General features: G+C 43.3%; 1 protein-coding gene across 1 annotated transcript in view; it reads left to right on the plus strand.

Annotated features, from left to right (window-relative positions):
• Positions 1 to 1,547: 1,547 nt before the first annotated feature.
• Positions 1,548 to 27,630, plus strand: part of prex2 (phosphatidylinositol-3,4,5-trisphosphate-dependent Rac exchange factor 2) — a 156,574-nt gene continuing 130,491 nt past the window's right edge. The window contains exon 1 of the mRNA XM_083778594.1: positions 1,548 to 1,999. Within this exon, the coding sequence (XP_083634720.1) occupies positions 1,862 to 1,999 (138 nt within the window). The 5' untranslated portion in view covers positions 1,548 to 1,861. The remainder of the gene's footprint in view (positions 2,000 to 27,630) is intronic.

Genomic DNA, 27,630 nt, shown 5'->3' on the forward strand with positions numbered 1-27,630 from the left:
CAAGTAAAAGCATCTAGTCGGTCATCATCACCCTTATCGCAAGACATGACAAAGATGTATTGACATTGATAGATTGTCATTCCTTTTTATTTGCACCTTTATAATAAAAAAGGCTTCAGCCTTCCCTGTCCGAGTTGCTCCAGTGCCATCTCTTTCATTGTAGGCCCTACATCTTCAAAGTATAGTATCTTGTTGTGATGTGTGTTGTTAAGACATCACCAGTGACCATCATTGCCCATATTGCAAGACATGACAAAGATGTATTGACATCGATACGTTGTCATTCCTTTTTATTTGCACCCTCAAAATAAAAAGGCTTCAACTGTCCGATTTTTTACCCCTTTTTCTCCCCAATTTAGTCATTATGTCAATTGATTCCTCCCCACACATATTTCAGTGTTGTCACTGCTGTCGTATCCTACGGACTCACCTGCCAGTGAGGAGCCCCCACCAGGAGGACGTATAGGGCCTTTGTCCTACTCCAACACTCCCAGCTGACAGGCACGCTCCAGCAAGTAGGAGTAGGCCTACGTGCAATGACCATATCACCCCCACGTGGCTTCTCTCCCCCAAACAAGGGCCAGTTGTGTTTGGTTAATCACTCTGCAAAGCCAGTGGATTTGAACCCACAACCTCTGTGGTGAAGGTGGGCACCACCCGAGCACAGTGCTGTCTTTCTTTGTAAGTAGTATCTTTTTGTTTTTGGCTTTTTGTGCCTTTATTGATAGTTACAGTGAATGACGGACGGGAAAGAGGGAGTGAGAGAAGGGGAGAGACATGCAGCAAAGGTCATCATGAACGGGACTCAAACACACAACACACTGTCAGGTCAGAGCCTATAATGTGGCATGTGCCTGGACCACTAGGCCAGCGGGTGCCACCATCAAAGTAGTATTTTATGTCCAGAACAGACATGGAAATGTCTGGCCCTGGGGTATATCCTTTATTTGTGTGATGTCTGGGGTACAGATAAAGAGTGAGATCTGGCTCGAAATCATCACTAGTATAGACCTTATTAGAATAATCATCTAGTCCTGGCCTGGCCTCCATGCACATATGCAATTCACTCTTCTTCAACCCCCCCTTCCCCCACTCTAATTGTTGACTAATGCAATTTATGTGAGGTCTACAACCAGTGCATGTTATCACACAAATTAATTTGGAACTTAATTAAACAGGGGTTTGCGGCTGAACAACAGTAGAGCCATTCATTTCATTGAGCATTTGCTGTGACTGCAGACAGTGCAGAGGGAGAGAGAGAGAGAGAGAGAGAGAGAGAGAGAGAGAGAGAGAGATGTTATCACTGCCCTACAAATCCACAAGGTTAAGACTGTGTGAGTGTAGTAGTTGTAGGCTACAGTACACGTACTGAGTCTGATATGATACGCTCACTACTGTGTGCCTTTTACAGTCTTTCTTACTTACTTTTCATTCTGTCACTTTCCTGTTGTGGTGCATCAGTACGACGCTGTCTGTGCCTGGCATGCAGCAGCAGCAGTCCTAGGCTCGCTTGTCCTGCCCCGTCCTCTGGAAGGAGGCTGGGCAGCGTGAAGGTTTTTGGAGTCACTCACTCAGTCACATGGACCCAAGTTTGTGACTGGTGTCCACCAGAAGCCGTCTGGCGTGTTGACACCGTGCCGTGAAACGCCGAGGCTGTCTTTTAACTTTTCATTCAACTTTAAATGTGTTTTCACCCAGAATCGCCCGCATTTATTTTCCCCACGGGATCTAGTGAATTTCACCAAACACAAGTTACACCATGTTACAAACTTTTGACGCGTTTTCACTGAAATAATTTTGTTTTGATAACTTTTTACCTGTCGCCGCGGTGGAAATTAACTTTTAAAGCCGCTGTCTCACGATGACCGAGGAAAGCAAAGCAGAACACAGAGCTGAAAGCGGGAAAGACTTGGAGAAACAACTTCGGCTAAGAGTTTGTGTTCTAAATGAACTTTTGAAGACTGAACGGGATTATGTTGGGACACTAGAGTTTCTTTCGGTGAGTAAACTTTTTTTTCTTTTTTTAATATACAACGACAGAAGAAAAAAAAAATCCTACTATTCACTTTCACCAAGAAAGGGAACCCCTCAAAACAACTATGCCTACTTAGTATGCACGGTGCATATTATAGGCTATACATTGGGGCTCCCTTGCTACAACTACAACTTGTCCACAACTTCCACAAGTGCATTCAACTGCATTGTATGTATGTCAATGTCAAAGTAGGAATGAGCTAGAATGCTGGTCTGTGTTTTAGTGATGTGAAGAAGATTTCTATCACAGAAACTCCACTGTCTATCTACCAGTGCTGCTGCTGCAGTGACACTCCAAACCGCATCCTACAGGGATAAATAATCTTTTCAGAAGTGTGAAATTGAGAAAGCAGCCTCCAAAAGTAAAAGTTTTTCACAACCCGTAGCCTAGCTAAAATTTGCATTTTAAAATAGCAATCTATTTAATGCATTATATTGAACCTATATGACAGTGACTCTTTTATTATAGCTTAAAGGGCCTATGGCCTTTTGGTAACAGTAAATTATTGTTTATTATTATTATTATTATCTTTTACTAGAAATAGCCATAGGCATCCTACAGTTAATTATATTCTGTTTAGTCTATCCCTAGCCTTGCAAAGTGCAGCAAAAGCCTAAGATAAGGCTATTGAAGTAAAGAATAGTGGAGATAAACATGTTCAGTGGCATGCTGGTAGCCTGGTACCTGGTTTGCATCCACATCCCTATTCCATGCATATTATTACTCCCACTATACCCACTACGACACAGCATTTTAAATACCTGGGAGCCTAGTCTGTGCCCTTTGCCAAGCTCTGATCTAACCCAGAAGGGTTGAGTTCTCGGTTCTGCCATATGGCACAGGTGGTCTCAAAGGAAAAGCTCTAGAGTTGGCACACAGCTCCACTGTTGTGTTTGTAGTTCTCTGAAAATAACAGATCTTCAACTATAAATTCAATGCATTTCAGTATAATTTAGGCATTTTAAGTTGAAAAAGCAGTTATTTTTGGTATACATTAGGCTTCTGAGAACACTTGGCTACTGTGGCACAAGAATGACATGCTGGCAGCTTAATGGCCTTACTAAGTAAGAAAACATCTGACCTCAATAAACGAGAAGGCATGAAGGGCAATTCTGTGAAAGACCCCTTGGTTATTATACAGTATAAGTCCACAAATGTTATTATTCGATGGTTAGTCAGTAATTAACTGTAGCTACAGCATTTGACAAAGAATGACAGTTTAACATGTTATGGTTGGTGATGATGCATATAGTCACTCATGCTCAACAGGAAGGAACAGGCATAGAGTGACCCAAAGGGCATGATGATGTGATCCTGTTATATAATGACCAAACAAGCCAGCTATGGGTTTGGACGGCTTCCATTGTATTTTGTCAGCAGCATAAGCTTCTCTGTACGATAGGAACTTTTAGTGGGGAAGTAGGGTGTCACCAAGAGAGCTATTTCCCAAACCACATGTATACTATATGTGTGTACACATTCCTCCTTTGTCAGCCCCCCTACTTCACAGATGGTTCCAATGGAGGGTGATGGAACCAGGGAGGGGATGCCTTCTTGATCTAACCGGATCTTGCATGGCCTTTCTTAGAAACCATTCGGGACATTTAGAGTCACGGCATAGGCGCTAGGCTGGGAGGCTTCAGGGAATCTGCAATCTATCTTGGCTGGGGGTTTGGATAATGCAGCGCCCCCTCACTCAATCCTCTTGACCCCCCCCCACACACACACGCACACGCACACAGCACCACCCGTGGTGCTGGAGCTGGGATTCATTTTAGAAACTGATTGATCCTCACAAGTCACAAGGTAACTCTGTTCTGACCACGAAGAAGTTTGGGGGAGTATCGGACACAAATCAGACTTACCGGGAGAGATAACTTTGCTGGTTGAACTGTGTGTTATAACCTGAGGAAGGAAAAGGAGGGAGAGGCGAGGGAAGAGAGGGGATATAGATAAACTACTGATATTTACACGCTTATCTTACTGCAGGATTCTGGAGAGTGTCAGGGGAGCTTGGGGTGGTGGGTCTGGGACTGGATGAGGTGTGTGTTGTAAGTGTGTCTGAGGGCCTGGGGTCAGATGAATGTGATAAGTAGTATGATACTGGGATCAAAGGCAACCTACTGGGTCAAGATGTCATAGTGACCACTTTCATTGTCTGACCCCCCCCCCCCCCCCCCCCCCCACACACACACAAACATACGGATGCACATTGCGCACATACACACCTAACCCCAGTCCAGGCCCACACCCACTACACTCAGCAATATTAACCATTAAGGTCCTCCTAATACCTTGTTGAACAGCACATTTTTCGACAGTTCTTGTCCACAATGACATAGGGAGCAAAATAGGGACCTCGATCAGGTTGAAAGTGATGATGAAACATGATTGACAAATATGTACAAGCCTGCTTTTTGAGGGGTGCTAGCCCCTTCTATATACAGCTTTTGTCCACACTCAATATTTGCCATTGTCAAAGAATGGAGAATATACGTTGTATGTAGACGAGCAAATCGGCAAACCAATCACATAAATTCAGTTCTTCATGAGATGATGTATGATGATATATAATGATAAGAGCGCCCCTCACTTCACACAGGTGTGATAATGTGATTTATTTTAAATGATAAATTACATGTTTTCCTCTGCAATGATGCCATCCACACAGGCTTAAAATCTTTACCAGAGAGTGCAGTGAGTGCACCCAACAAAACTCCCTGCAAGATGACTTTTGTCTGGAGTTTTTCAAGCCAATTTGGCCAGATGCTGCTCATCACAGGTCATCTTACAAAGCAGTGAAAGAGCTTTTGAGTGAGTGCCTTCTCCGCCACTGTGTAGCCCTTTGGTATGGTAAGCCAGGGGAGAAGGTTGGACTACTAGATATTACCTGAAGGGGTAAGGAAAAAGAAGGGGTGTTGCTGGACATTGCTGGAGGGCAAAAGGGGTAAAAGAGGAGGCTCTGGGCCTGATGCCGAGGAGGCTCTGGGCCTGATGCAGAGGAGGCTCTGGGCCTGATGCTGAGGAGGCTCTGGGCCTGATGCAGAGGAGGCTCTGGGCCTGATGCAGAGGAGGCTCTGGGCCTGATGCTGAGGAGGCTCTGGGCCTGATGCTGAGGAGGCTCTGGGCCTGATGCAGAGGAGGCTCTGGGCCTGATGCTGAGGAGGCTCTGGGCCTGATGCCGAGGAGGCTCTGGGCCTGATGCAGAGGAGGCTCTGGGCCTGATGCAAAAGGGGTAAAAGAGGAGTGTCTGGGCCTGATGCCGTCTCTTGTAAACCATATTTCCTGGTGGAGGAAAAGGAATTCCTTAAAGGTTAGGAAATGCTGGGGAACAATGAGGCTCCGGTCATTGGCAGAAGTTGAACTGTGGTACAGAGATTGTTGCTGCTGATCTACCTCAGTTAACAACACATACTGTATCACTAAGGTAGTGGAAAACAACACGCTGAACAATGATCTGTGCAGACGATCGCTGGAACAATTGGCTCCAAAGCCGTCTCAGCTCAACGGTGGGCCATATCTAGGTTGCAATCGACTGTTTTGTAATACAGAATAGCAAAGAAAACCTAACCCTGCTGTGCACCAAGGAGGTGTCAATGAAGTTTAACTTTATTTTCAAGGAAGTTGTGTGTGTGTGTGTGTGTGTGTGTGTGTGTGTGAGTGAGTGAGTGAGTGAGTGTGTGTGTGTGACAGCGTGACAGCTACAAGAATTTGAAGTTCTATAATGTGCATTAACTGGTTAAGCTGGTAACCGTAATGCTCTCCTTAAAACACGCTAGCCCTCTTTTTTTTTCTACCGGCCTCACGCCGAATTCTTGTATTCTTGTATTTATTTTACTCGGGATAAGGTTAGAAATACGTTTAGGGTTAGGCATAGTTTTACTGTGGTTAGGTTTAGGAATAGGGTTAGGTTTTGGCACCATTTTACTGAGGTTAAGGTTAGGAATGAGGTTAGTTTTAACCGTTTAAGCATAGTTTACTTAGGTTACGTTTAGTCCAGGCTAAGCACTTCCGCTGGCTGTATGTAACAGCTGGCGGCGACTGTGTTTAGAGCCGAGCGTTCTAGTATCAGTTGAGCTATAATGTGGGGTACAGGCTTTAGTTCCGACATAGTCCGCCAACCTAACTAGGAATGTTAACACAATCATTCCCGGGATTCCTACAAAATTGGAGCTCTGGGGTGCCGGAAAGACAATGCCGCTTTTACTCTGAAACCCCCCCCCCCCCCCCCGGAGAAATATTAAGCTAGCTTACTTACTTATTTACTTACTTTATTTATACGATACATGATCCAAAAAGCGTTTTGAACGAGAGGCGGATGAGGAGCAGAAAGAGAGTGCTAGTATAGTTTGAAATAGCAGATCTTCAAGCTCACAATGCATTGCATTCCATGATCGCATTGTGAGCTTGACGTGAGCTTGTAGATCGGCTATTTTCATTTAAGAGATTTGGTGTAGAGGGGAAAAGGAGGGGACCAAGTATAGACACTAGGGCTGGGGCGGTATGGGATTTTTATTACCGCGTTTATTGCCGGCCCCCATACCGCCGGTATGGCGGTTATTACCGCGGGCTAATAAAAGTTACAGGTATGGTGTGTGCGATATTAATTGTGAGATTACCATAATGACGGTAATCATTAAAGGACCACTTTTCAACCTATCTTCATATAATAGGTCCTCACTAATAATCATGATAAAATGGCACGTTTTTTTCTACTCGGTCTGTGTCACATAGGAGGCCTAATCTAATTGAATACCCCTGCCATAAAGCATTACACTTGTTTACAAGAGGGTCGGTCCACCATTTTCAATTCATCATATCATTTTGTACACTATGCACTTCTATAAAGCCAAAAACAGGAAATCATCATAAAGGAGGTAAAAAGGGGGAAAACGTATACAGTGAGGGGGAAAGGGGTGGGTGGAGTCAAGGGATTTACATCTTAATGACAGTTGGTAGGGCGTTCCACATTTTTGTGGCATATTAGGAGTGAAATGAATTTAGGTGGACCCTCTTGTAAACAAGTGTCCACTCACAGTTAACAGTCTTTGTATTGAGTTGTGCTTGAAATGTAGTGTAATTCTGCAAACTGTTAATAAATATTTTAATCAATCAATCAATCAATCAATCAATCCTTGTTTGTGCCGAATCTGGGTTGCACATGGTTTTTTGAACTCCCTCTGGTGTTGTTGTGTTGCTGGCATGATTAGACTGACTGAGCGTCACTGTTTATTATGATACACTTTTCATTTCATTAAAAAAATAAATAAAATGTAACCGCGGTAATGAACCCGATACCGCGGTATGCGTTACATACCGGCGGTATGGCGGTATTGCGGTTATTGCACCCAGCCCTAATAGACACAATACCAAATAAGTAGTTACTGTCTATTATATGGGAATCTTTAGGTGGAAATGGGTTGTCTAGTTCTAAGTCTGAGTAGGAGAGCCATAATTAAAGCACCATCTTGTGAACTGTTCATGTACAGTAGTAGTCTCTTAGGACCAGGAAGTCTCCATGGATGTTGTCTGTGATATCTCAGACGTATCCTATCTTACATAATGAACGATTATAGTGGGAGATTGTGGGCGCCAGTGGACACTGGTGTTTGTCTTGGACAACAACGAGCCAAGAAAATGACATTCGCTCTCAGAAACGCCTTGTTGAGAGCAACGGATGAAGGGATAATGTAAACACTTGGTGTAATGAAGTCTTTGCATTGCGCCACCTTTCACAGCATCCACTGTGAATATTGTTCTTAGACACTCTGCCGTTCTTGCTACTGATGGACAGACTTTGAAAGGCACTCTTGCTTGATAAAGCACTTTGGGGGAGAAATGGTAGATTGGTGACTGGAGGAAACCTTTCATGTCCTGTTTCTGTAGGGGAAAAACTGAGCCTCAATTTGGGCTAATATATTCCCAAGAGCCTTGGTCTGCGTTAAGTGGTCCCTTAGCTACCTTCCAAATACCTAATGAAAGCCAATGATGGCCAGTTCCCACTTGTAAAAGAGACGCAGTCTCAATGTGATCTTACTGGTTAAATAAAGGTTAAATAAAAAGCCTAGGGCTCTGTAAAACCACCTCCTAAAATGTTTCAAACCTGGATAATGCCAGTGTGCGTTAAAATGAGAGTAAATAGAAAGTGTCTCAAGACATCCTAATACTGTGCAGTCGCTATTTCCGTATGTGTGCTTTTCTATTTACATACACAGTTGCACACACAGGTGCACGCACATGCAAGTGAACAAACACACACAATTTCCTGTAAGTATAAAATCCATAAAATTGGCATGCTAAGATTTTGGCACTTTGGCGTAAATCAATAGTAGCTTTCAAGTGAAATGTCTTTTTTGAAGTGAGTTGAGAAATCACTACTAATGGGGAAAACAGTCACAGATGGATCAGTTCACAGCCTCTCGCAGTCCCAGGTGTTCACGTCAACCACAAGTTGAGTGTGTACTGTCCTGTATTATGCGTCTGTGTGTATGGAGGTTCCACTCCTCCCTCCATCTTGGAGGTTGGCTTTGTTTACATCTTGGTTAAGGCCTGACGGGCCTGATCAGGCTGCTGTTGTTGATTTTGCATGTGATGCATGACCATAGGGTCAGGTCGGGGGGGTGGGGGGGGGGGTCATGAGGAGGAGGACCATATCCTCTGGATGGACAGCTGATGACCCCAAAGTTCACGACCTCTTGTTCTCATCCCCTTCCTGCCTGTTAATCTCAAGACTTCATGACAACACCCCCCTCCACCCCCGTTGCTCTGATGGAAATAAGAACGGAAGATGTTGATGATCAGTATGTCCAGACTTTATCTATACTGTGTATGCGTACATGCACAGAGAGATACAGATACCTGCCGAGAGAGAAAGGGACAGACCCACTGCTTCAAATGAGACTTTCTCTAGTCAATATCTCCATTCTGTTCATAGTGATACAAGATTGGAGGTATTTTGTTAAACGGTGCCGGTGCCAGAACCGCTACTTTCTAATACAAAAAACAGTCAATGACATAATGTTTTCTTTTAAAATAATTGCCAAGACAAGTTGTACTACTGGGATATCGAGCAATTGTTGCCAGTGCAGCCTTACTCTGCGCTGATCCTAGTTCAGCCTAAATCATCACAGAAGTTACACAGCACTATTTGGTACTATATTACTAATTTACTATGCGGTAATAGGTTGACTTAATTCAATTTCAAAATCAGTTAACCACTTAAGCCGCCTATAATGACATGCATTGAAATTGGTTAAAAAGCAGAGATTTTCAACATGCACAAGCGGGAGTTGCCAGTTAATTTGCACTGGAATATTACATGAAACCGTAATCATTCAGCTAGCGATGTCACAAGGTATTGAGAGGTCCTGGTGTCGGTACTGGAGTGCTGTAGCCTGGTTAATAAACCAGACCGAATCAGCCGTTGGCAAAAAAAATTGCCTACCGGCGGATTTCGGTCTGGAGAGGCTCAATTTTACGCCCATTTCCTACACACGAGAATGTGTGCGCCCAATAGGGACACGGTATGCAATATGGGCGGGCTTTGGTACAGTGACGTTCAATGCTTGAGACCTTTGACTGACAGTAGCTCTGACCAATTGCGTCAAAGAGAAAATGTTTCCCTGGAAATGAAATCCAAGCTGAGCCTCCCCAGACTAATATCCCGCGGATCCGTGCGATATTAGTCTGGTTTATTAACCAGGCTAGGAGTGCTGAACATGAAGTGCCTTCCAGTGGCACATTCAATCCACTGTCTTGTCCTTATTCCTCTCATCTTTCAGTCTATAAAGAGCTGATTATCACCTCAGTTCCCTTTTACATGTTCTCTCTCTCTCTCTCTCTCTCTTTCTCTCTGGTCTTCTTCTGTCTCTATCTTTTTCCACACCGGGGTCCCAGAGGTGGTTGCATATGTTCCGTCCATTATGTCCAACGGTTTGTTGACAAGGAGCACATTTTTCTTCCAATGCTATGTGAAAGATAATTATGATTCCTATCTGCCTAATCAGTCTAGGGCTGTTTTCCATCCTCTTAGTGAGTGGGTAGAGGCCAGGGGACTGAATTTTAATCAGACTGTCTTGCTTTAACTCTGCCTTAACCCACTTAGAGGCCTACAGCCACTGATGTGTATTGTGTATATGAAACAAAGTATGTGTTTTTATTCTTCCTTGACTAGGTTTAATTGGATTTGATTATTATCTCCTCAGACAATGCAGGGAGATACTATCTCTCCTATTGTCCATTCCCACCTAAAGCCCTCAGGCTGAGGAAGTGCTTATTAACACTACTAATTATTCATCGTACGACCATGTCTCTCATGCTGACAATGTCTGGTTTCCAATTCCAAGGTAGTGAAAATCTGTTGTTTTCGTTAAGTGAGAACAACGTGTAAATTGGGCTTTTGTCGCTTGCAATTTAATCATCAACAGTGCCACAGTCAGTCTGCCTTTTATTCTAGCGTATCTTGTTCACATGGATTTATAAATCACTCACAACTTTATTGTTTGTGATTTTCCGTGTGTGTACTCAAATTCATCTGATCGGTATGTACATTTTTATTGTGTGCATGTGTGTGTGTGTGTGTGTGTGTGTGTGTGTGTGTGTGTGTGCGTGTACTGTACACATATAGGCGTGCTACTATGTGTGCATTGGAGACCTGTCTGGAACATTGGCTTCAAGCTATAAATCTGTCTCTTTTATCCAGGCAGAAAGATGAATGATAGCAGGAATTCGCTGTGCAATATTGAAAGCCTCTCCTCATCGAAGTCTAGAGTCCCATATCAATTAAAAACACTCAATGGGATAATCCTTCATCTGGCAGTTCAGCACTGTTGCCGCTTAGCTGTCTGGTTGCCTTTTTATCCTTATATGTGCATAATCTCGTCTATAATATGAATTAAAGATTGATTCACCATTTCCCTAGACATAGCAAATCTTATTAGTGGAATACTCAATAGGCCTACAATGCATACCTTGATTTGACAAATGTTGCTATTGAATATTGATTTGTGTAAGTACATAATTTATAGTGCTTAGTCCTGCTTAGATTTCCCTCACACCATAAGCAGCCCAGAGTTGCTCAATGTCTGTGTGCATGCGTGTCATAAACATGGACGTTACTGTCCTGTTTAGAGTGTGAAATTCAAAGCAAGTTTCATTAAGGCCACTTCAGCTCTTGTGTACAGTACTTTGCATCTCATTTAGAGAGAGAGAGAGAGAGAGAGAGATCCCTTGCTTTTGTCTCGGTGGCCATTTTGTGAGCAGGATTTCCTTCCTTCCTGGCCCTCCCCGTCTTTACATTGTGCTCCATGTTTCCTGCCTCAACACATGCACGCGTGTGCATGCACGCGTGTGCATGCACGCATGCGTGCACAGCACACGCATGCATGCCTGGCAAAGCACAATTTTATTCCAGATACGCATTTGGCAACATGGTCCTTCATTGCATTAGTAATAGCTTATTAGCACGTAGATCGTAGATGTAATTCACCAAGTGTGTTTATGGCTGGAGGATGAGTTGATGTTGATAGTGGTTCATTCCTGGCCAGAAGAGAAGGCAGCCTTTGATTCAGCCCATGCCAGCTGCCGGGTCACGTGGTGCCTACGTGCGACAAGTGGCAGAGTGGCAAGACTCCGGTTGACACTTAATTGTGAGGACATACTTAAAAGGGGCATCCTCACAAGGGACCCATGGTCGGCAAGGCATGCCCTACCATGGGGATCGCACGCACGCACCCACCCACGCACCCACCCACGCACCCACGCACGCACACAACCTGGAAGTTGCAGGAGTCACTCGGAAATTAATCTACTGTATATGAACATAATATGCCAATATAAGGCAAATATATGCAGAATATTTTCTGCATATATGCCATATTCAGGTTCATATATATGTGGATTTATAGGAAATACTGTATAGAACGTTGCAGTCCCCGCCCCCTACGAGGACACAGGAAATAATTCCCTTTTCCCCATAGACACTTCAAAAAGTATTTATTTAAAGACCTTTTAAGCTTCATACAGCTGGAGTTGTGACAAATCATGACAACAAAAAAATTGGGCCGAACAAATAATTAGAAGGAAGAACAAAAATGGCAGGCAACACATTTTTTCCTTTTTTTTAAATTATTTGTTCGGCCCAAAATATTGTATTTGTTGTCATGATTTGTCACAACTCGAGTTGGCTTTGTCTGCGGCGTAAACGTCTTTAAATAAATACTTTTTGAAAAGCCTATGGGATTAAATGAACGGGGAATTCACTTCTGTCATGAAAGGACGCTCTATATGTGCCATGTATAGAAAATATACATGTTCATACATTTTCTTGCCCTCCCTGAAATGAAAATGTCCAGGGAGGGATGTCTGCACACATACACATACCATGCATAGACATGCACGTGTCGTGCACACAAACACATACACCTGCTCGAATCACTAGGCCTGCTACATGCTGTATAAGGGTTGGCAATTCTTCAAAATGTGCTTCAGCTTTCATAATGTGACATAACCAAAGTCAGAGAACATGTTGATTCTTTACAACTGTACGCAATTTAGAGCTCATCTGTTGCTCATTAGTCCAATTAAGGCTATTGTCTGTAAAGAACTAAATTACCAATTATGTGGTTTGGACTCTAAAACTCTTACATCCCATGAAGTCTGTGGTGCAGCTGCCTGGCAAGAATCGGCTTTAAAAAATCCTGTATATGTCTTTCAAATTGAATTGAGACTTTCTTGATGAATTGTCCTTGTAATATGTCCAGACACGTCTGCCTGTCCCCTCTGTGGTTTTTACTCAATCTTTCCATGTCATTCATGTGTCCACTCTCTGGCCTCAGAATCCATAAACAGCCAGTGCTGCATGGCCAGACATGATGGGAAATTCCACTTCCCTTTAAATTATTTAATTAAAGACTTGGCTGAGATTAGCTGTTGAGGCCCTGATGGGTAGACACTAGACAAGTGTCCCTCTGTCTGTCTCTCTCTCGACAGATGCTTGGTCTGCAGACTGCAGATATTTTATTTATTTTATACTTTCTTTCTTTCTTTCTTTCTTTCTTTCTTTCTTTGGTAGTTTAAATCTATGGAACATTAGTTGCTGACAGTATAATACCCACGATTGGACCGTGTTTTTGTGGTCATCAGCTAGTAAGCCCCCACAGTTAAAACTCACGCTAGCCTTTCACCTAATTTCTAGGCTAAAGCCATGACGTGTGTGCTGCCAATTAACCCCCCCCCCATAAAAGGCTGCCTTAATTATTGGAAAACTACCATGAATATGAGCGCTAATGGCAGGCTCTCTGCATCGGTTTCAGTGACTTAAAATAAGAGGGAAACTTTCCACAATGTCACTGGAGATATGGAACCAGACTGGATGAGCCACGACATGTTTATCATCACTGTCTAAAAAGACAGGGCTTCTCGAGGCTAGATTTCAGACTCATTGAGCAGGCTAGTCCTTTCAGAGATTTTCAGTGGCAGAGACCACCCTGAGACCAGTCAGAGGTCCAGGACCACGGTCAAGTTATCCCGAATGGTATTTGATAACACGGCAGCTGGATGCAAACTGAGTTAACAACATTGTCTACAGTATTGCAAGCTATACTGACTGGGAAAAGACATCGTACATCATCATGACGTAAAATAGACACTGTATTTGCTCAGACACTATGACGTAAAATTCCCCATTCATTGTCGATGGGAGTTTGTGTAGGACAAAGTTTGTGGACAGACGGACACCAAAAGCTGGATATAGGAAGCGGATCTAAAAGCTTGTGGATCTACAATCTCTGCTATTTGAAGTACTTTTAGTACTAACTAGCTTTTAGTTGGCTAACTCTAGTCTCTCTGCCTGGGCAGAGAGACAGATAGAGAAAGAGAGAAGATAGCGACTGAGTGTCTGAGGCTGACAAGGAGAAAGCAAGAGGAAAGAGAGGGAGGCTGGAAGAGCTACAGTAGCTGTTAACTTCTCCATTGATTGCGTCCAGCTCTGTCATGTTTAAACAGAGGCTGACGCAGCATGTTTCCCTGCTCCTTGCCAGCGCTGCTGAGATCGATGGCGGGCCTCCCGAAGCAGAGGCTTCAGAACTGAGGCCCAGAGTGGCAATCAAAAGAACAATCGGGATGGGTGAGACAGTCATGCTTGGGAGGACACCACAGATTGGACAATGCTGCTTAGTCATCTCGCAGTCTGATGAAGTGTGCTGGTGTGTGTGGCAGCGTTTGGGAATCGCAAGCTATCAACAGGGGAACGATTTCTTTAGTTGTTGCTTGGAGACTGGGGGAACCATGCCGTGAGATTGAGAGTACTCGGTTACTATAGGACCAACTCAATTTAAAAGAGGCTTGTGTCGTGGTTTACTATCCAATTTCACAGGCTGAAGCCACCTGGCTTCCATAGTGCTGCGATGGGTGAAATTGAACATGCCAATAGCTTATGAGGTATACAGTGTGATACAGATCATATTATCTACTTATCTCACTCTCACTCAATCAGTGTGAGTGCAACTGGCTCTGAAACAGATGGGCCCATTGGCATAGTCTGTTTCACCCCAAACGTTACTTTAGATATTGCTTTGAGTCCTTTGGTCATTGAAAGGAGAAAGGACAGCAATAACATCAGACATAAAAGTAACTCTTTACTTTACATCTGTGAACAGTAGTGAGTGTGCTCTGTAAGTTTAAAGTGTTATGAAGCCATTTTGCTTCCTGTGCGCAGTAGTAATGTTGACAGGCATTTAATAATGTTGAGCATGAATGCTCCCTCATACTCCAATTAAGGTTTTATCCAGGATCAACTGTTTACATCTTTTGGGTCCTGTCCTCGGATATCCCCACATGGTCTAAGTAAGTGAATAAACAGAATATGCACATGCACTCTGATGAGGCAACAGTAAACAGAAATACGCGTTTACGTGCCTCAGTGTTTTGACTAATATTAGCATAGCCCACTCTATCATATTAGAATTTCTCATAAACGGGATGTGATTGATTGCAAAATGGATATGGCATGTTTATGCATGCTCTCTAGAGAAATACTTTAGTGGAGGGAATGTTAAAGGATTACTTCACCCATTTACACCCTATCTGCATATAACTGATCCTCACTAATTCATGCGATACCATTTTTGCCTACTCAGTTTGTGTCTCAGAAGAGGGCTGTGGACAGTGGGGAATCCAAGCGAATCCCTGGAAAGTTAGCATGCTATAATGGAAGCCATCGTTATCACCTTAATAACATTTGAAATGAAATATTTGAAATCTTGTCTTGATGATGTCACTAGTAGGCGGGTTACTGAAGTCTCCAGTCCTAAGAGACAGACCGAGTAGAAAAGAATCTTACCATCATTATCATGAGCATCAGTGATGAATATTTTGCAGCCTTTTCAACAGCAGAGAGCAAATTATGTTACAAGTTACTGTATGTTTAACATATATGGAAGCACTGTATGTTGGTCAGACTAATGTGATATTGTTGCATACGCCAGGCTGGACAGATGAAAACCGGAGACTTTGTTTTCGCTCCTTTCCTTTCGCCCCTCAAAAATAAAAATCGAAACATCCATAGACTTGGCTGCCATATGATGTCTGAAACAAAAGCCAGATGTTGGAGGGGATAGTGACCCTCAAAACATGCAGAGTAGCTGTCGGGCATCTTTCTCTTAGCTGACACTTTATTCGAGTACATTCAGATTCTGTATAATAGTCATTAGCATACTGTACTGTACTTTTTTTATCCCTCGATTTTGTAACCCATTTTTGTCACCCAGTGTCAATTATCTAATGTAATCCTGGGCTCTACACTCCCTCCGCCAACCTGGGGAGAGCAACGGACTGACCTCATGACCTCATGCTTATCATCATACTGTACTTAGCGAGCTGCTCGGGGGGAATTGCAAGAATTGTTGCACCTTTCTAATTGTCATAATCCTCCAGTATTTATGCAGACTGGCAGATTTTCCGAATGATTGCTTACAAGAGTTCCTTCGAGACAGGCAGGCTTTTGTTCAACAGAAGGCGATCCTGTAAAAGAATAAATACACTGTGCACTGTCTGCCATTAATTAAAACCAGCGGGCCAGTGTGGAGGCGTGCAGATGAGCCTTATAGACACTCCCAAGATGAACATATTAACATTCCAGGCTGTATTTATAGTGTCTGTTTCCTGTGTACACATTCCCAGAAGAGGAAAAGGGCTGTTGGACCCTTTTTCTTTTTCTTTATTTTTTTTCATTCCATGTGCCAAAAAGACTCCTGAAGGTGTCACTGGAACCTGTTGGGTCTCTCCTTGGCTGTCCCCCTTTCTGTGCTCTGAACCATTAGAGGCGTGTGTGTGTGTGTGTGTGTGTGTGTGTGTGTACTTGCCTGTAAATACTTAATATTGTATGTCTTTGTGGGGAATACTAGACAGGTGCATACACTGCATACGCAAGTCAGGATAGTTGTGAAACAAGAACGATGCATGTTGGGAATGTATGCCATCACCACTCATTGTACCCATTGTCAATAGTGCTGCCAGAATTGGCTAAAAATGATATTCGAATATTCCTTTTAAAACACCACATGTATTCGAACAGATTTCGAATGATTTCGAATGTATATGATATGAATATTGCAGAATAATATGCTGTAAACGTTCTCTTTCTTTATCTGTATGGGCCGCGGTTGGTGCTGAGAAATGCACTCTCTTGAGTTTTGCGAGATGAATGAAATGAAGTATTCATAATAATAGCCTTTTATGCCCACATATGGAGATCTCTGTATCTGTTTGTGTCCCTTTTATGCCCATATATGTAGATCTCTGAATGTCACCAGTATTTGGGCATATGGGCATATCGGTCATAGACTCGTGGCATATCTGGGGTAGTAGCTGTAGTAGCTGGCCCCAGCCTCTGGAACAGTCTGCCCCTGTACTGTATATTAAGTCTGCTTGCTCCTTAGCGGCTTTTAAATCTTTACATCTTTACGTCTCATTTCTTCTCCCTGACCTTTAACTCTGTCTGATCGTATAAGCCTGGTAGTCCTGCAGCCAGGGTTGTGGAGTGGGACATTTGGTATATAGTCCTTTTCATTGGCCTAAAATATTGTCTATATACATACCATACATTCATGAATCCAGTATAGTTTTGCACAAAAAGACACTCCTTGGGCTAAAAACGGCCATAGCCACTTGTCCAAATGTGCCCAAAATGTGCTGACCTCATCACATTTGTTTTATTTTATGGCCATTTTTAACCCAGGGAGTGTTTTTTGTGCAAAACTAATTGGAATGGATTCAGAATCATGAAAACCCCTTAGTTTGACATGTCACATTTTTTACATTTTTGCCTTATATGTTAATGGTATAGTATTGTCACATATAAAAAATGTCTCAATGTTGACAGCCGGTCACCAAGTGGATTCATGAATGTATGTATATAGACAATATTTTAGGCCAATAAAAAATACTATATACCAAATTTTGAACTTTGTCCTGCTTAAACTGTTTAATGCTGTCTTTTGCTTTGTGTCTTTTGCTGTATGGCTTGCGTTTCTATCTGACCTTGTACAGCACTCTTTTGTGCTGTACAGTTACAAAACATAATAAGAGATACTTCAGTACAGTAGAATTTAAACCGTAACTTTGAATTCCCAGTTAAGAACACAGTTCCTCCCACCAGCAAGAACAGTAAGTGCTCCGACTTCCTCCCAGTAGACTCGGAGGTGTGTTAAGGAGTGGCCAAACAAACCTCTCCCTCTATCTCTCTCTCTCTCTCTCTCTCAATTCAAATGTAATTCAATTCAAAGGGCTATATTGGCATGAGAAACATACATCTACATTGCCAAAGCAAAAAGTGGAACAATACAATGTGTGTACAATTGAAAGTCAGAAGAATCCCATCATAAATCAATATCTACAGTATGTACCGAGATCACTCCATGCTGATTGTGCAGGAATACACACAATGGTTAGTAGTCTTTAGGTGCTTGTATTCCATTTGAAATCCTTCTCCTATCCCAGCAGCTCACAAATTTAGCTGGGAGTAGTTTTTGTGTCATTGTCTCCACCAGGCCGAAGGCATGTGGGGAGAGTATATTTTGCACCCCGTCCGTCCGTCCGTCCGTGTGTGTGTGTGTGTGTGTGTGTGTGTGTGTGTGTGTGTGTGTGTGTGTGTGTGTGTGTGTGTGTGTGTGTGTGTGTCCGTCCGTGAGCAGCTAATCTCGGCCACCGTTAACCCGGTCGATGCCAAATTTTGCACACACACTCCCTGGATGCCAACGATGAACCTCTGCCCCAAACTTTCCAGAACGGCCTGTTATAGCGCCACCAGGAGGCCGCTTTGTGCAAAACAAGTTTTTGCACAGTACACCTACAGATTTTGTCCAAACATCACGCAAATTGGTACACAGTCTCTCTAGAGCCATTCAACGAAACCGGTCTTTCACATTTCTCAGACTCCATCCTGATTGGTTAAGATTGGCTTCCAAATTTCACAGGAGTGCTCAGTTTCAAACAAAATGCTGCAAATCATGAACACATCGCGTGATTTCCGTGAAATTGTGCACCCACATTCCCACTAGACCGAGGACGAAATGCCACATGAACAATTTCAACTCAGCCTCAAGGTGGCGCTATAACTGTCCGGAAAGTGTTTTTACCTCTAACTGCACGGATCTGTGGATAACTTTGTATGCCAACTCCCTAGAGGCCAAGGAAAAACCTTTGCCTGGAATTTTTCACATCTGCTCTTTATAGCGCCACCAGGAGGCCGACATATGTAAAACACATTTTCTATTATTACTCTTTCAGATTTTCTCCAAATTTCACGCAAATCGCTATACACTATCTCCATAGTCATGTGATCAACACGGAGCGGCACCATTTCCCATCTTCCATCCTGATTGGCTAAGATTGGCTTCCAAAGCTCACACGATTCGTCCATTTCGAAAAAAGCCCACAAATCACAAACACAGTGTGCAATTTCCGTTAAATTATACACGCACATTTTCACTAGGCCGAGGACGACATGCCACAATTTATTCCTCAAAATCAGCCTCACGGTGGCGCTATAACAGGCCAATTCCTGTTTTTTAGCTATAACTGCATCGATCTGTATACAACTTATGTATGCACACATGGAAAAACATTGTACCTGCATCCCTCCAACACGAACCTCCGGCCCAAATCTTCCTCAACAGCCTGTTATAGCGCCACCATGAGGCCACAACCTGACCTGCCCTGGTGGAGACCTGTGCCGATTGGCACTTTGTCTAGTTAGTCATGTTTTCAAACTCTCCTTGTGTGATTGTAATCAGTGGGAAGTATGTGCTCTGATGTCTTGATACAGTGGACACACACACACACACACACACACACACACACACACACACACACACACTGGCCAAATCCAGGGAGAGCCAGGTGTTGTTGGGGTGCTGCTGCACCTGTTAACTGCTGTCTCGTCACTGATACGCGCATGTGTGTGTGCACACATGCGCGTATAAATGAAAAATGCATATATTTTGCACCAAATCGAACCCTTTCAATGCAAATGAGCCTCATTGCAAAATCGTCAGTTTACAAACACAAATGCTGGCCACATTTTAGTTAAAGTGAAAATGTCTATTTCCAAACTAACCCTGACAGTGAAGAAGTTTCACCAGGAGGACATAACACATGCAGTGGACCGAGTCTACACTACTCTATCCAGTGGACGCTTGGCTGAACAGGTGCCCTGACTAGGAGTTATTAGTGCAGCGATATAGAGATCACTCTCTACGCCCGGCTTCCCTCCCATGAACGCAGCCAGTTGTGTTCTTTGGGGCGCCTGGCCAAGCCGGAGCCTCTACTACACTCTACAGTCTCTACACAGAGGATTCAAACCCCTAGTATCAGCAGTGGTGGGCAGGAAATTTACTCTGTGCCACCAAGACATCGCTGTTAAGCTGCCCTGAGAGTAGAATTCAAAAGCTGCCCTCGGAGCAGCAAATTAATATGGTTGTATGTATAGCATTTAAGCTGCCCTGAGAGCAGCATTCAAAATCTGGCCTCAGAGCACCAATTTAACATTTAACGGTGTATGTATAGCATTTAAGAGTGAAAAGTCAGAGAACACTGAATGGGCAGGCTGTGCAAAATATTATTTCCAGACAAATTGAGTCCAGCGGTTCTAGGCCTACTTTGACACGTCACCAGCTCCACAAAATACTTGGTGACAGTCAGATAGATATTAATATATCTATCATAATACAGGGTTTGCGAATCAATGTGTTGCAATACTGTAAGCACTAAGCAGCAAGGTAATATACAATTTGTATAAAATAAATCTGACCCGTCTGAAGTGATGTACTGTACTTGTGCTGTATGTACTGTACAAGCCCTCATCCCTGGCATGTGTGTGTGTGTGTGTGTTAGGCTGTGCAACAGTGACACAAACGCTATAACGCTATTTTCGTGCTAGGACAGACCCAGAGACCCAGCCAGGGACAGACCCAGGGACACACATAGCTGTCTATAGGAGTGGTTGCACCACTAACACCACCATATCATGCAAAATATTTTGTATGCAGTGCAGTCAGAACAGAGGGATCTGTATTTTAATATCACAGTCCCTGTAGTGGATTTTTTTGAACAGATGCAAAACGTTATGGGGCATATTTGTCATTAATTAGTGCAATATCTTTTGTGAATCGTACCTTGAGACAGGGCAGATATCAGTCCCAAGTGATGCACAATTCATGGTCCATTCTTTGGGAATACTCCAAGCTAAATTAACCCATTTTGGGCGGGAACCCCTTTTGGTGTTAGCATTATGTTATGCTTTAGCTATTGAAAAATAGCAGATCTACAAGCTAGTTAGCGCGCCACTGAGTGGCGTGCTAACTCCGCTAAGAGCTTGTAGGTCTGCTATTTTTGAAAAATCGAAGAACCACTGACATAGAAACATGGCTTTTTCAGAAAACTGTCAAAATGGGTTAACACTCAAAACGGAACCTCCAACCACCAACTATCACATCAGTGAACATGCCTTCACGGTCTAGTAGTCACTCTGGAGGTTTGTGTGCAGCCAAACTACTGTTGTTGTTTGTTTGTCCATTCACAGCCTTTGTCTCCTCTTTGATCATTTGCTATCAAGACAGAGTTTCTTTGTTTTTGACTGACAGAGCGCACTGGATTACGTGGTTCTTTAGTGTTCCGGTCAGTGATCATATCCCACGTCATGTTTTTTTTAAATTACTTTTCTCTTAAAAAAATACAGTATACTCGGCCCACTTGAGCTGGTGGATTCGGATTGCACCTTTTCTTTTCCCATCACAGTGAATATTTCCAACAAAGCCATGGCAGCAGAACTTTGTCCACTACCGTGTAGCCTTTTAAAAGCTTTTAACATTTAGAAAAATAATTAGTATGCAGTTGGGCAGTAACTATTTACTCAGACCTATAGTTCGGTAGACTCGGATGCGATGGGTCAAATTGCAACATTGTTTTAAATATATTTTTTATCCCACGATTTTGTAACCCATTTTTCACCCCTGTGTCAATCATCTAATGTGATCCTGGGCTCCACACCCTCCACCAACCTAGTCCCCATATATGGGGGACAAGGGGAGAGCAACGGACTTGAACTCATGCTTCTTGAACTCATGCTTCTGAGCAACATTGTTGCATTTTCCATTTGATTTGGATTGCATTCACATTGCACTTTGTCAAGCTCACCAAAAATAGCAAACAAAGAGAAACTCACCGACGTTTCCTGGTCTTCAAGGTGGCTGTACTATGAAGATGAATGGAGGGTTAATTAACGCGGTACCTTCAGGAGAATCAGGACTAACCCTTACCATGGGTTTCAAGGTTTACGAGTCGACTCACTTCTTTCTTACCGGGGTACGTCGCCATGATGGTAACATAATGCTGCATTAGATCTGTTCTTTTTAGCATGCACCCTCATGGAAAATTATGATGTAATGTAGTTGCGACCAAAGGTTGCAGTTAACTATGGAATCGTGCATTTCCCATGTGTCGGGCACCATACAGTATATACAATTATACAGAACCTTGCATTGGAAAAAGGTCTGTTTTAGTGAGAGTTTTGATCCCTCAGCCATCGCAGCATTAAACAAACTGCCCCGCCGATAGGATGGTTCTGTATACTGTGGCGACCTCATGTTTTTGTATTGTATTGTCTTGTATTGTATTGTACTAGCCCTTACCCGTTGTGAGATATTTGCCCCCCCTTGTGGCCGTGGGGGGTACTGCGCCAGGTGCGTTTTTTTATTCACTAATAAATTCATTAATAATCATTAATGTGTCAAATCAAAAAAAGGGCTTTGTTACGCCCTCCATATTCATATGGTCAATGCCTGTGTGAAAAGCCTGTGTGGGAGCGATTGGTGCAGGCAATGAGGAGCTATGGCGGTGTTTCTGACACACAGACAGACAGACATTGTTAGAATTATAGTATGATAGTATGATGATGATGATGATGTGCTCTGTGTTGTTTGTGATGTGAGTGTTGAACAGACTATGAAGACGAATATCCGGGGACAATAAAGATTATTATTATGGTGCCCAGGTCTTGTGACATCATCAGGGATGGAGATGTGGAGACCCTGATGTCATAGTAAATTAAACCTGCTGTCACAGTTAAGCCCATATATGGAGATCCCTGATGTCATCAATACATTGGCCATCAACTCTAAATCTGACCTCAAACTCTTAAACCCCATATATGGATATATGTCAGAACCTGTTCTGACATGTTGATCCTTCCCCATCCATCCTTCCTCTTTGATGTCTCCCTTTTGACTTATACCTGTCCATTCAAATTTCAAACTCTAGACGGGCCTGCCCCAAAGTTATTAGTGCAGCCTCGCTCGGCTAAAACTAGAGTTCTCAACAGGCCCGAAAATATAGGCCCGGCCCTACCTGGGCACTCATCAAACCCTGTTCACTAGTGATGCGCGGGCTGGCCCCTTGTCCACAGCTCACGCGGGTTGTCCCACGAGGCGGGTGGACGGCACAATTATCACGCAATGGTTCTGTTCTGTTACCTGCTCTCCTGTCTCTACTCCTCCTGCTGAAACCATCAGCTTGTTCTGTTGTTCATCTTATGCTTATGAAAGGGAGCTTTAGCCCCTGCCTTTTTGAACGTCGGAGAAACTGTCCTGAACTGGAATGTAACATTTTGATGAAAGAATTCCCCTCTCGCCTCTCTGAGGCTCTGAGTCTGAACCATCAGTGCAATCTGCATTAAATCTTTCTTAATTGAGTGCGGTGCCGTGCAGGCATGGGAAGTGCGCACGCAGCGAACACACAGAATTATAGCAGCTATTTTCGGTGTGCGGTACCAACACCTAGCAACGAAGTCGAAGTATACACAATCAAAACTAAAATGAGAACTTGACATTCTGATACTGTATGCAAAATAATATGGTAATATAACTTAATTGTAATCTAACTAGTTTCTCTTAATACCAAGTACTGTAGTAAGTAACGTAATATATTTATATATATATATATTTTAAAGGAGTAATACTGTAAAACTTGTACTCTTCCGGAGTAACTTGCGCAACACTGGACCTGTTTATCCTCAGAGACCCCCAAGATGATGTTTAGGATGCAATACATCAAACGGACCCTGAATTGGAGTTAAAATGCACAAGCAGATGTTTGAGGTCGGCTTTGTACTCAAACACATTTTCTGCAGAATGGATGCGGTGAGATATCTGCTCTTTTTTCATCTCTTTTTCTCAAAGCAATTTTCTGCATAATTTTGTTCTGGTGTTTTGCTGTGTTTTCCACTCTGTGTGTGTGTGTGTGTGTGTGTGTGTGTGTGTGTGTGTGTGTGTGTGTGTGTGTGTGTGTGTGTGTGTGTGTGTGTGTGTGTGTGTGTGTGTGTGTGTGTGTGTGTGTGTGTGTGTGCACGAGCGTGGTGAAAGACATGCTCCTGTTGTCTTTTTTTCCCCCTCTCCTGTTTTATTCTCTTCTTTATTCTGTCTCTTCCCTTCCTTTTCACATTATGTGCATTCATTCATGTGCAATTGGCTCGGCGCGCACTGAACACACATCGCATACAGACAGAGTTCATTAATACTGGAAGTCCATCTGCCGTTCTGTCGCTCTTCCTTTGTGCTCATTCAGAAGAGCATGCGGGGATCTCTGTTATTGTCCTCCTGTTACATCACTGTCTGTTTACTCGTGTCAGGAAGCCAGCAGCGGGCCTATGTTTTTCAGACAGGACAGGTCTGATCAAGGACACTCACACTGCGATAAACCCTGCATTCACAAGAACCGGGCCTTGCCTGAGTTGCCTTCCGGCCATTCTAGCTGCGGTTTCAGTTTTGTTGTAGAGGTGCTGGGGGCCAGTGCGGTTGCATAATGTCCATTCACACAGTGTCCTGAACCTTTTCTCAGGAACTAGGCCGGGCCCACTGTGCACACAGTGTGTTCTGTCGGCATGGAAACAACAGAACGCCAGAGCCAGGCTATTCTTTCTCCCCCCACCTACCCCCCCCCCCCCCCCCCCCCCCCAGCATGGTCACCATCACCAAACTCTATGGCTCAAGACTCAAGAGATACGGTGTTTATTCTTCTTCATTACACTTGTCCAGTATTGAATGCTGGAGATTGAAAAAACCAATACATTGAAAAAAAGACGTGTGTGTGTGTGTGTGTGTGTGTGTGTGTGTGTGTGTGTGTGTGTGTGTGTGTGTGTGTGTGTGTGTGTGTGTGTGTGTGTGTGTGTGTGTGTGTGTGTGTGTGTGTGTGTGTGTGTGTGTGTGTGTGTGTGTGTGTGTGTGTGTGTGTGTGTGTGTGTGTGTGTGTGTGTGTGTGTGTGTGTGTGTGTGTGTGTAATATTATATGACTGGGGATGAGATCTAAAAGGGTTAAAAATGCTTTTTTTCTCCTATTTGGATGAATGGTTTCCCATTCTGGAGACCTCGGTTTGAATCCAGGTGCCGGGACCAGTCCTAGGTTTCATTTTCCAGATGGTGGGAAGATGTTCAAAATCAAATCCAGGTGGCCGCTGCATGGATATTAATTTATAAGCTGCAGTTTTCCTTACAGTCTTGCTTTGGTAGTGAATGTAACATGTATTATTTATAACTGCTTACGTTTTCATTCTTGTTATATAATTCTTCCAGTTGGAACGTCAGTCTGCTGGGATTTCTCCCACAAAATGCAAGCTTGAGTGCCTGTGCTCGCTGATTGATTACAGGTAGAACCACATGCAGTGATTGGACAATACAATTCATCACACCCATCTGCTCCGTGAAATAATGAAACCTTTAATGGGCTTTTAATGTGCATCATCCCCCTCGTCTAGGAGAGTGGCAATCAGTGCAGCATCACCTCGGCACCCCCTAGCGACTGACAATCTTCTGAAAGTAACATGCATTTGTTTTTGAGATGGTGCAGCTTTTAAACGCTGTTGAATTTGAGTATTAAAAAGTGTTTTAAATATACCATGGTCAGCGTGAACTTAGAATAGGAAATGGACTGGTTGATGAGAACTCAGGCTGTGTGAGACTGCAAGTTGTGTCAGATTCCCCAGCACGAGAGGATATTAGAGTCGCACAGCCAGTCTCACGCTTGGCATAAGCGATCTCTGCAGAGACAAAGTCTTTGTCATCTGCACAGCATCAAATAAACAGAGGATTTGATTAACCATGTAGACCAGTAATTTGGGAGAAAATATGTGTCCGTGTACGTGTGCGTGCGTGTGTGTTGGGGAGACACACTGTCTGCAAATGTGAGACAATGCCATTTTGGAAGTGAATCTTCACTTTCCAGGAGCTATCAATGGAAAGAACAGTGCAAATAAAATATATCGCTGTTGTTATCCAGATCTTTTATCCTCACTGGCGTCCTTGGCTCACCTGTACCTCGCTGCTCATATTTTCCTCAGATCAGAAACCAACTCCCGTTGGTCCAACTCCCGTTCCAGCACAATCCATATGAGACTTCTAAAGGCACACAACAAAACATTATTCAGGCTCTAAGTGAAGACTCTTGTAAACCGTGGTAGTCTCAACTTCTATCTTTGGCGCAGTATGGCCTGGATCAAAATGTTCCATGGTCAATGTAAACGTTGTTATCTCTGTCAAGGGGCAATTTGTTCCAGCGGTAGATTCAATCATCATCAACCATAAACACAAACAATTCACATACGGGACAATAGAATTACACATAAGAGACATGTGCTTGTCAGATGACATCTCGTCACACAACATTAAGCAACACTCCCACTGAGTGTTAGACTGAAGGGAAATGTCAATTTGATTGGCAGCCTCGGACTCCACCTAGACATGGTGGCTTCCTGTCAGGAATAACATCCGTAGGTGGCGTATAGAATCCGTCCCTGTGGAAGGCCAGTGGCCATCACTCAGTGAGCATGAGGACAGAGTCAGTGCACACACGCACGGAGGATGGTGGCATGTGTTCCATATAAATGGGCTCAGTCTGAGCATGTCTTCTCAAGTCTGCACAACACTCTGGCTGGCGGTGTCTCTCCAGCTAATGCACGCCATCCTTTTGGCTTGTAGTATGACAAGTTTAAAGCTTTCAAAACCACAAATCAAGCCAAAATGTTTAATTGGCATGCCATGTTGTTGTTATGATCCGAAACGGTTTGGTCGATATTTGAGGACTTGGTTTAGTTTTTTGGATTAGACCAGTCAGATGTGGCACTTTTAATTTTGTTGTATGCATGGTACTATTCTATTAACGTTAGAAGCAAGCAATCAAGTACAATCAAACAATCAGTCAATCATGTCTTGAAGAAAATGGTGGAAAAATGTAATCTGGCACAATCGGGGTCTATATGTCGGGTCATGATCCAAGGATTCCAGCAAAAAAGAGTTAGTACGACCTACGGTTGAAGAGTTATAGCCCAAAACATGAAGTGAGCTGAGCTGTTGTAGCGACACCATGAGTCCGATTCCGATGCAAGAACATTTACGTATACTTATAAGTATTATTGGACTGTTTTACAGAAAAGGAGCATGTTTAAAAAATAAATATTATTATTCAGGCTTATTGCTTTAGAATGAAAAGTGTACAAAGACGGGAAGCTGAGTGAGAGGAGGCCAGAATGGAGCCAGAATGGAGCCGGAGTCGTTGCAACCATATGGTCAGCGCACTATCCATTCACCTACTGGGGTGCTTTGAAGAAGTGTCTTAACCCTAACAAATTGTCTCTAATTTAACAATAAAACGCACTTTGTTATCCACCAGATGGAAATTTATAACCTTTTCACCTACTTGTTATGTTGCATTCTCGCTGTTTTCTCTCTTTCTCCCTCAGACGGGCATATTTGCAGAAACACCCTCGTATCCATGGAGGTGTAATTACGGCTTCACAGGCGTGGTGTTTGAGATAGATGTACATTTTTACAACCGAAGAGACACTTCGTCGTCAAATCTGTAGTGTTACATGTCTTAATGAGCCCATGTTTTGGGCAACACATTGATGATATGAAACAGTTGTGACACAAATTAGCGCCTCTTTTTCTAGCCAACAGTCCGAGTCTCTGTCAGTCCTCCTGTGCGAGGGCCTGTCGACGCCTGCCTTGCGTGTTTGTTCATATTAGACTTGCTAATCAGATGCTAATGCTCGC

The sequence above is a fragment of the Protomyctophum parallelum genome (assembly GCF_964188405.1).
Source record: "Protomyctophum parallelum genome assembly, chromosome: 12".
NCBI lineage: Eukaryota > Metazoa > Chordata > Actinopteri > Myctophiformes > Myctophidae > Protomyctophum > Protomyctophum parallelum.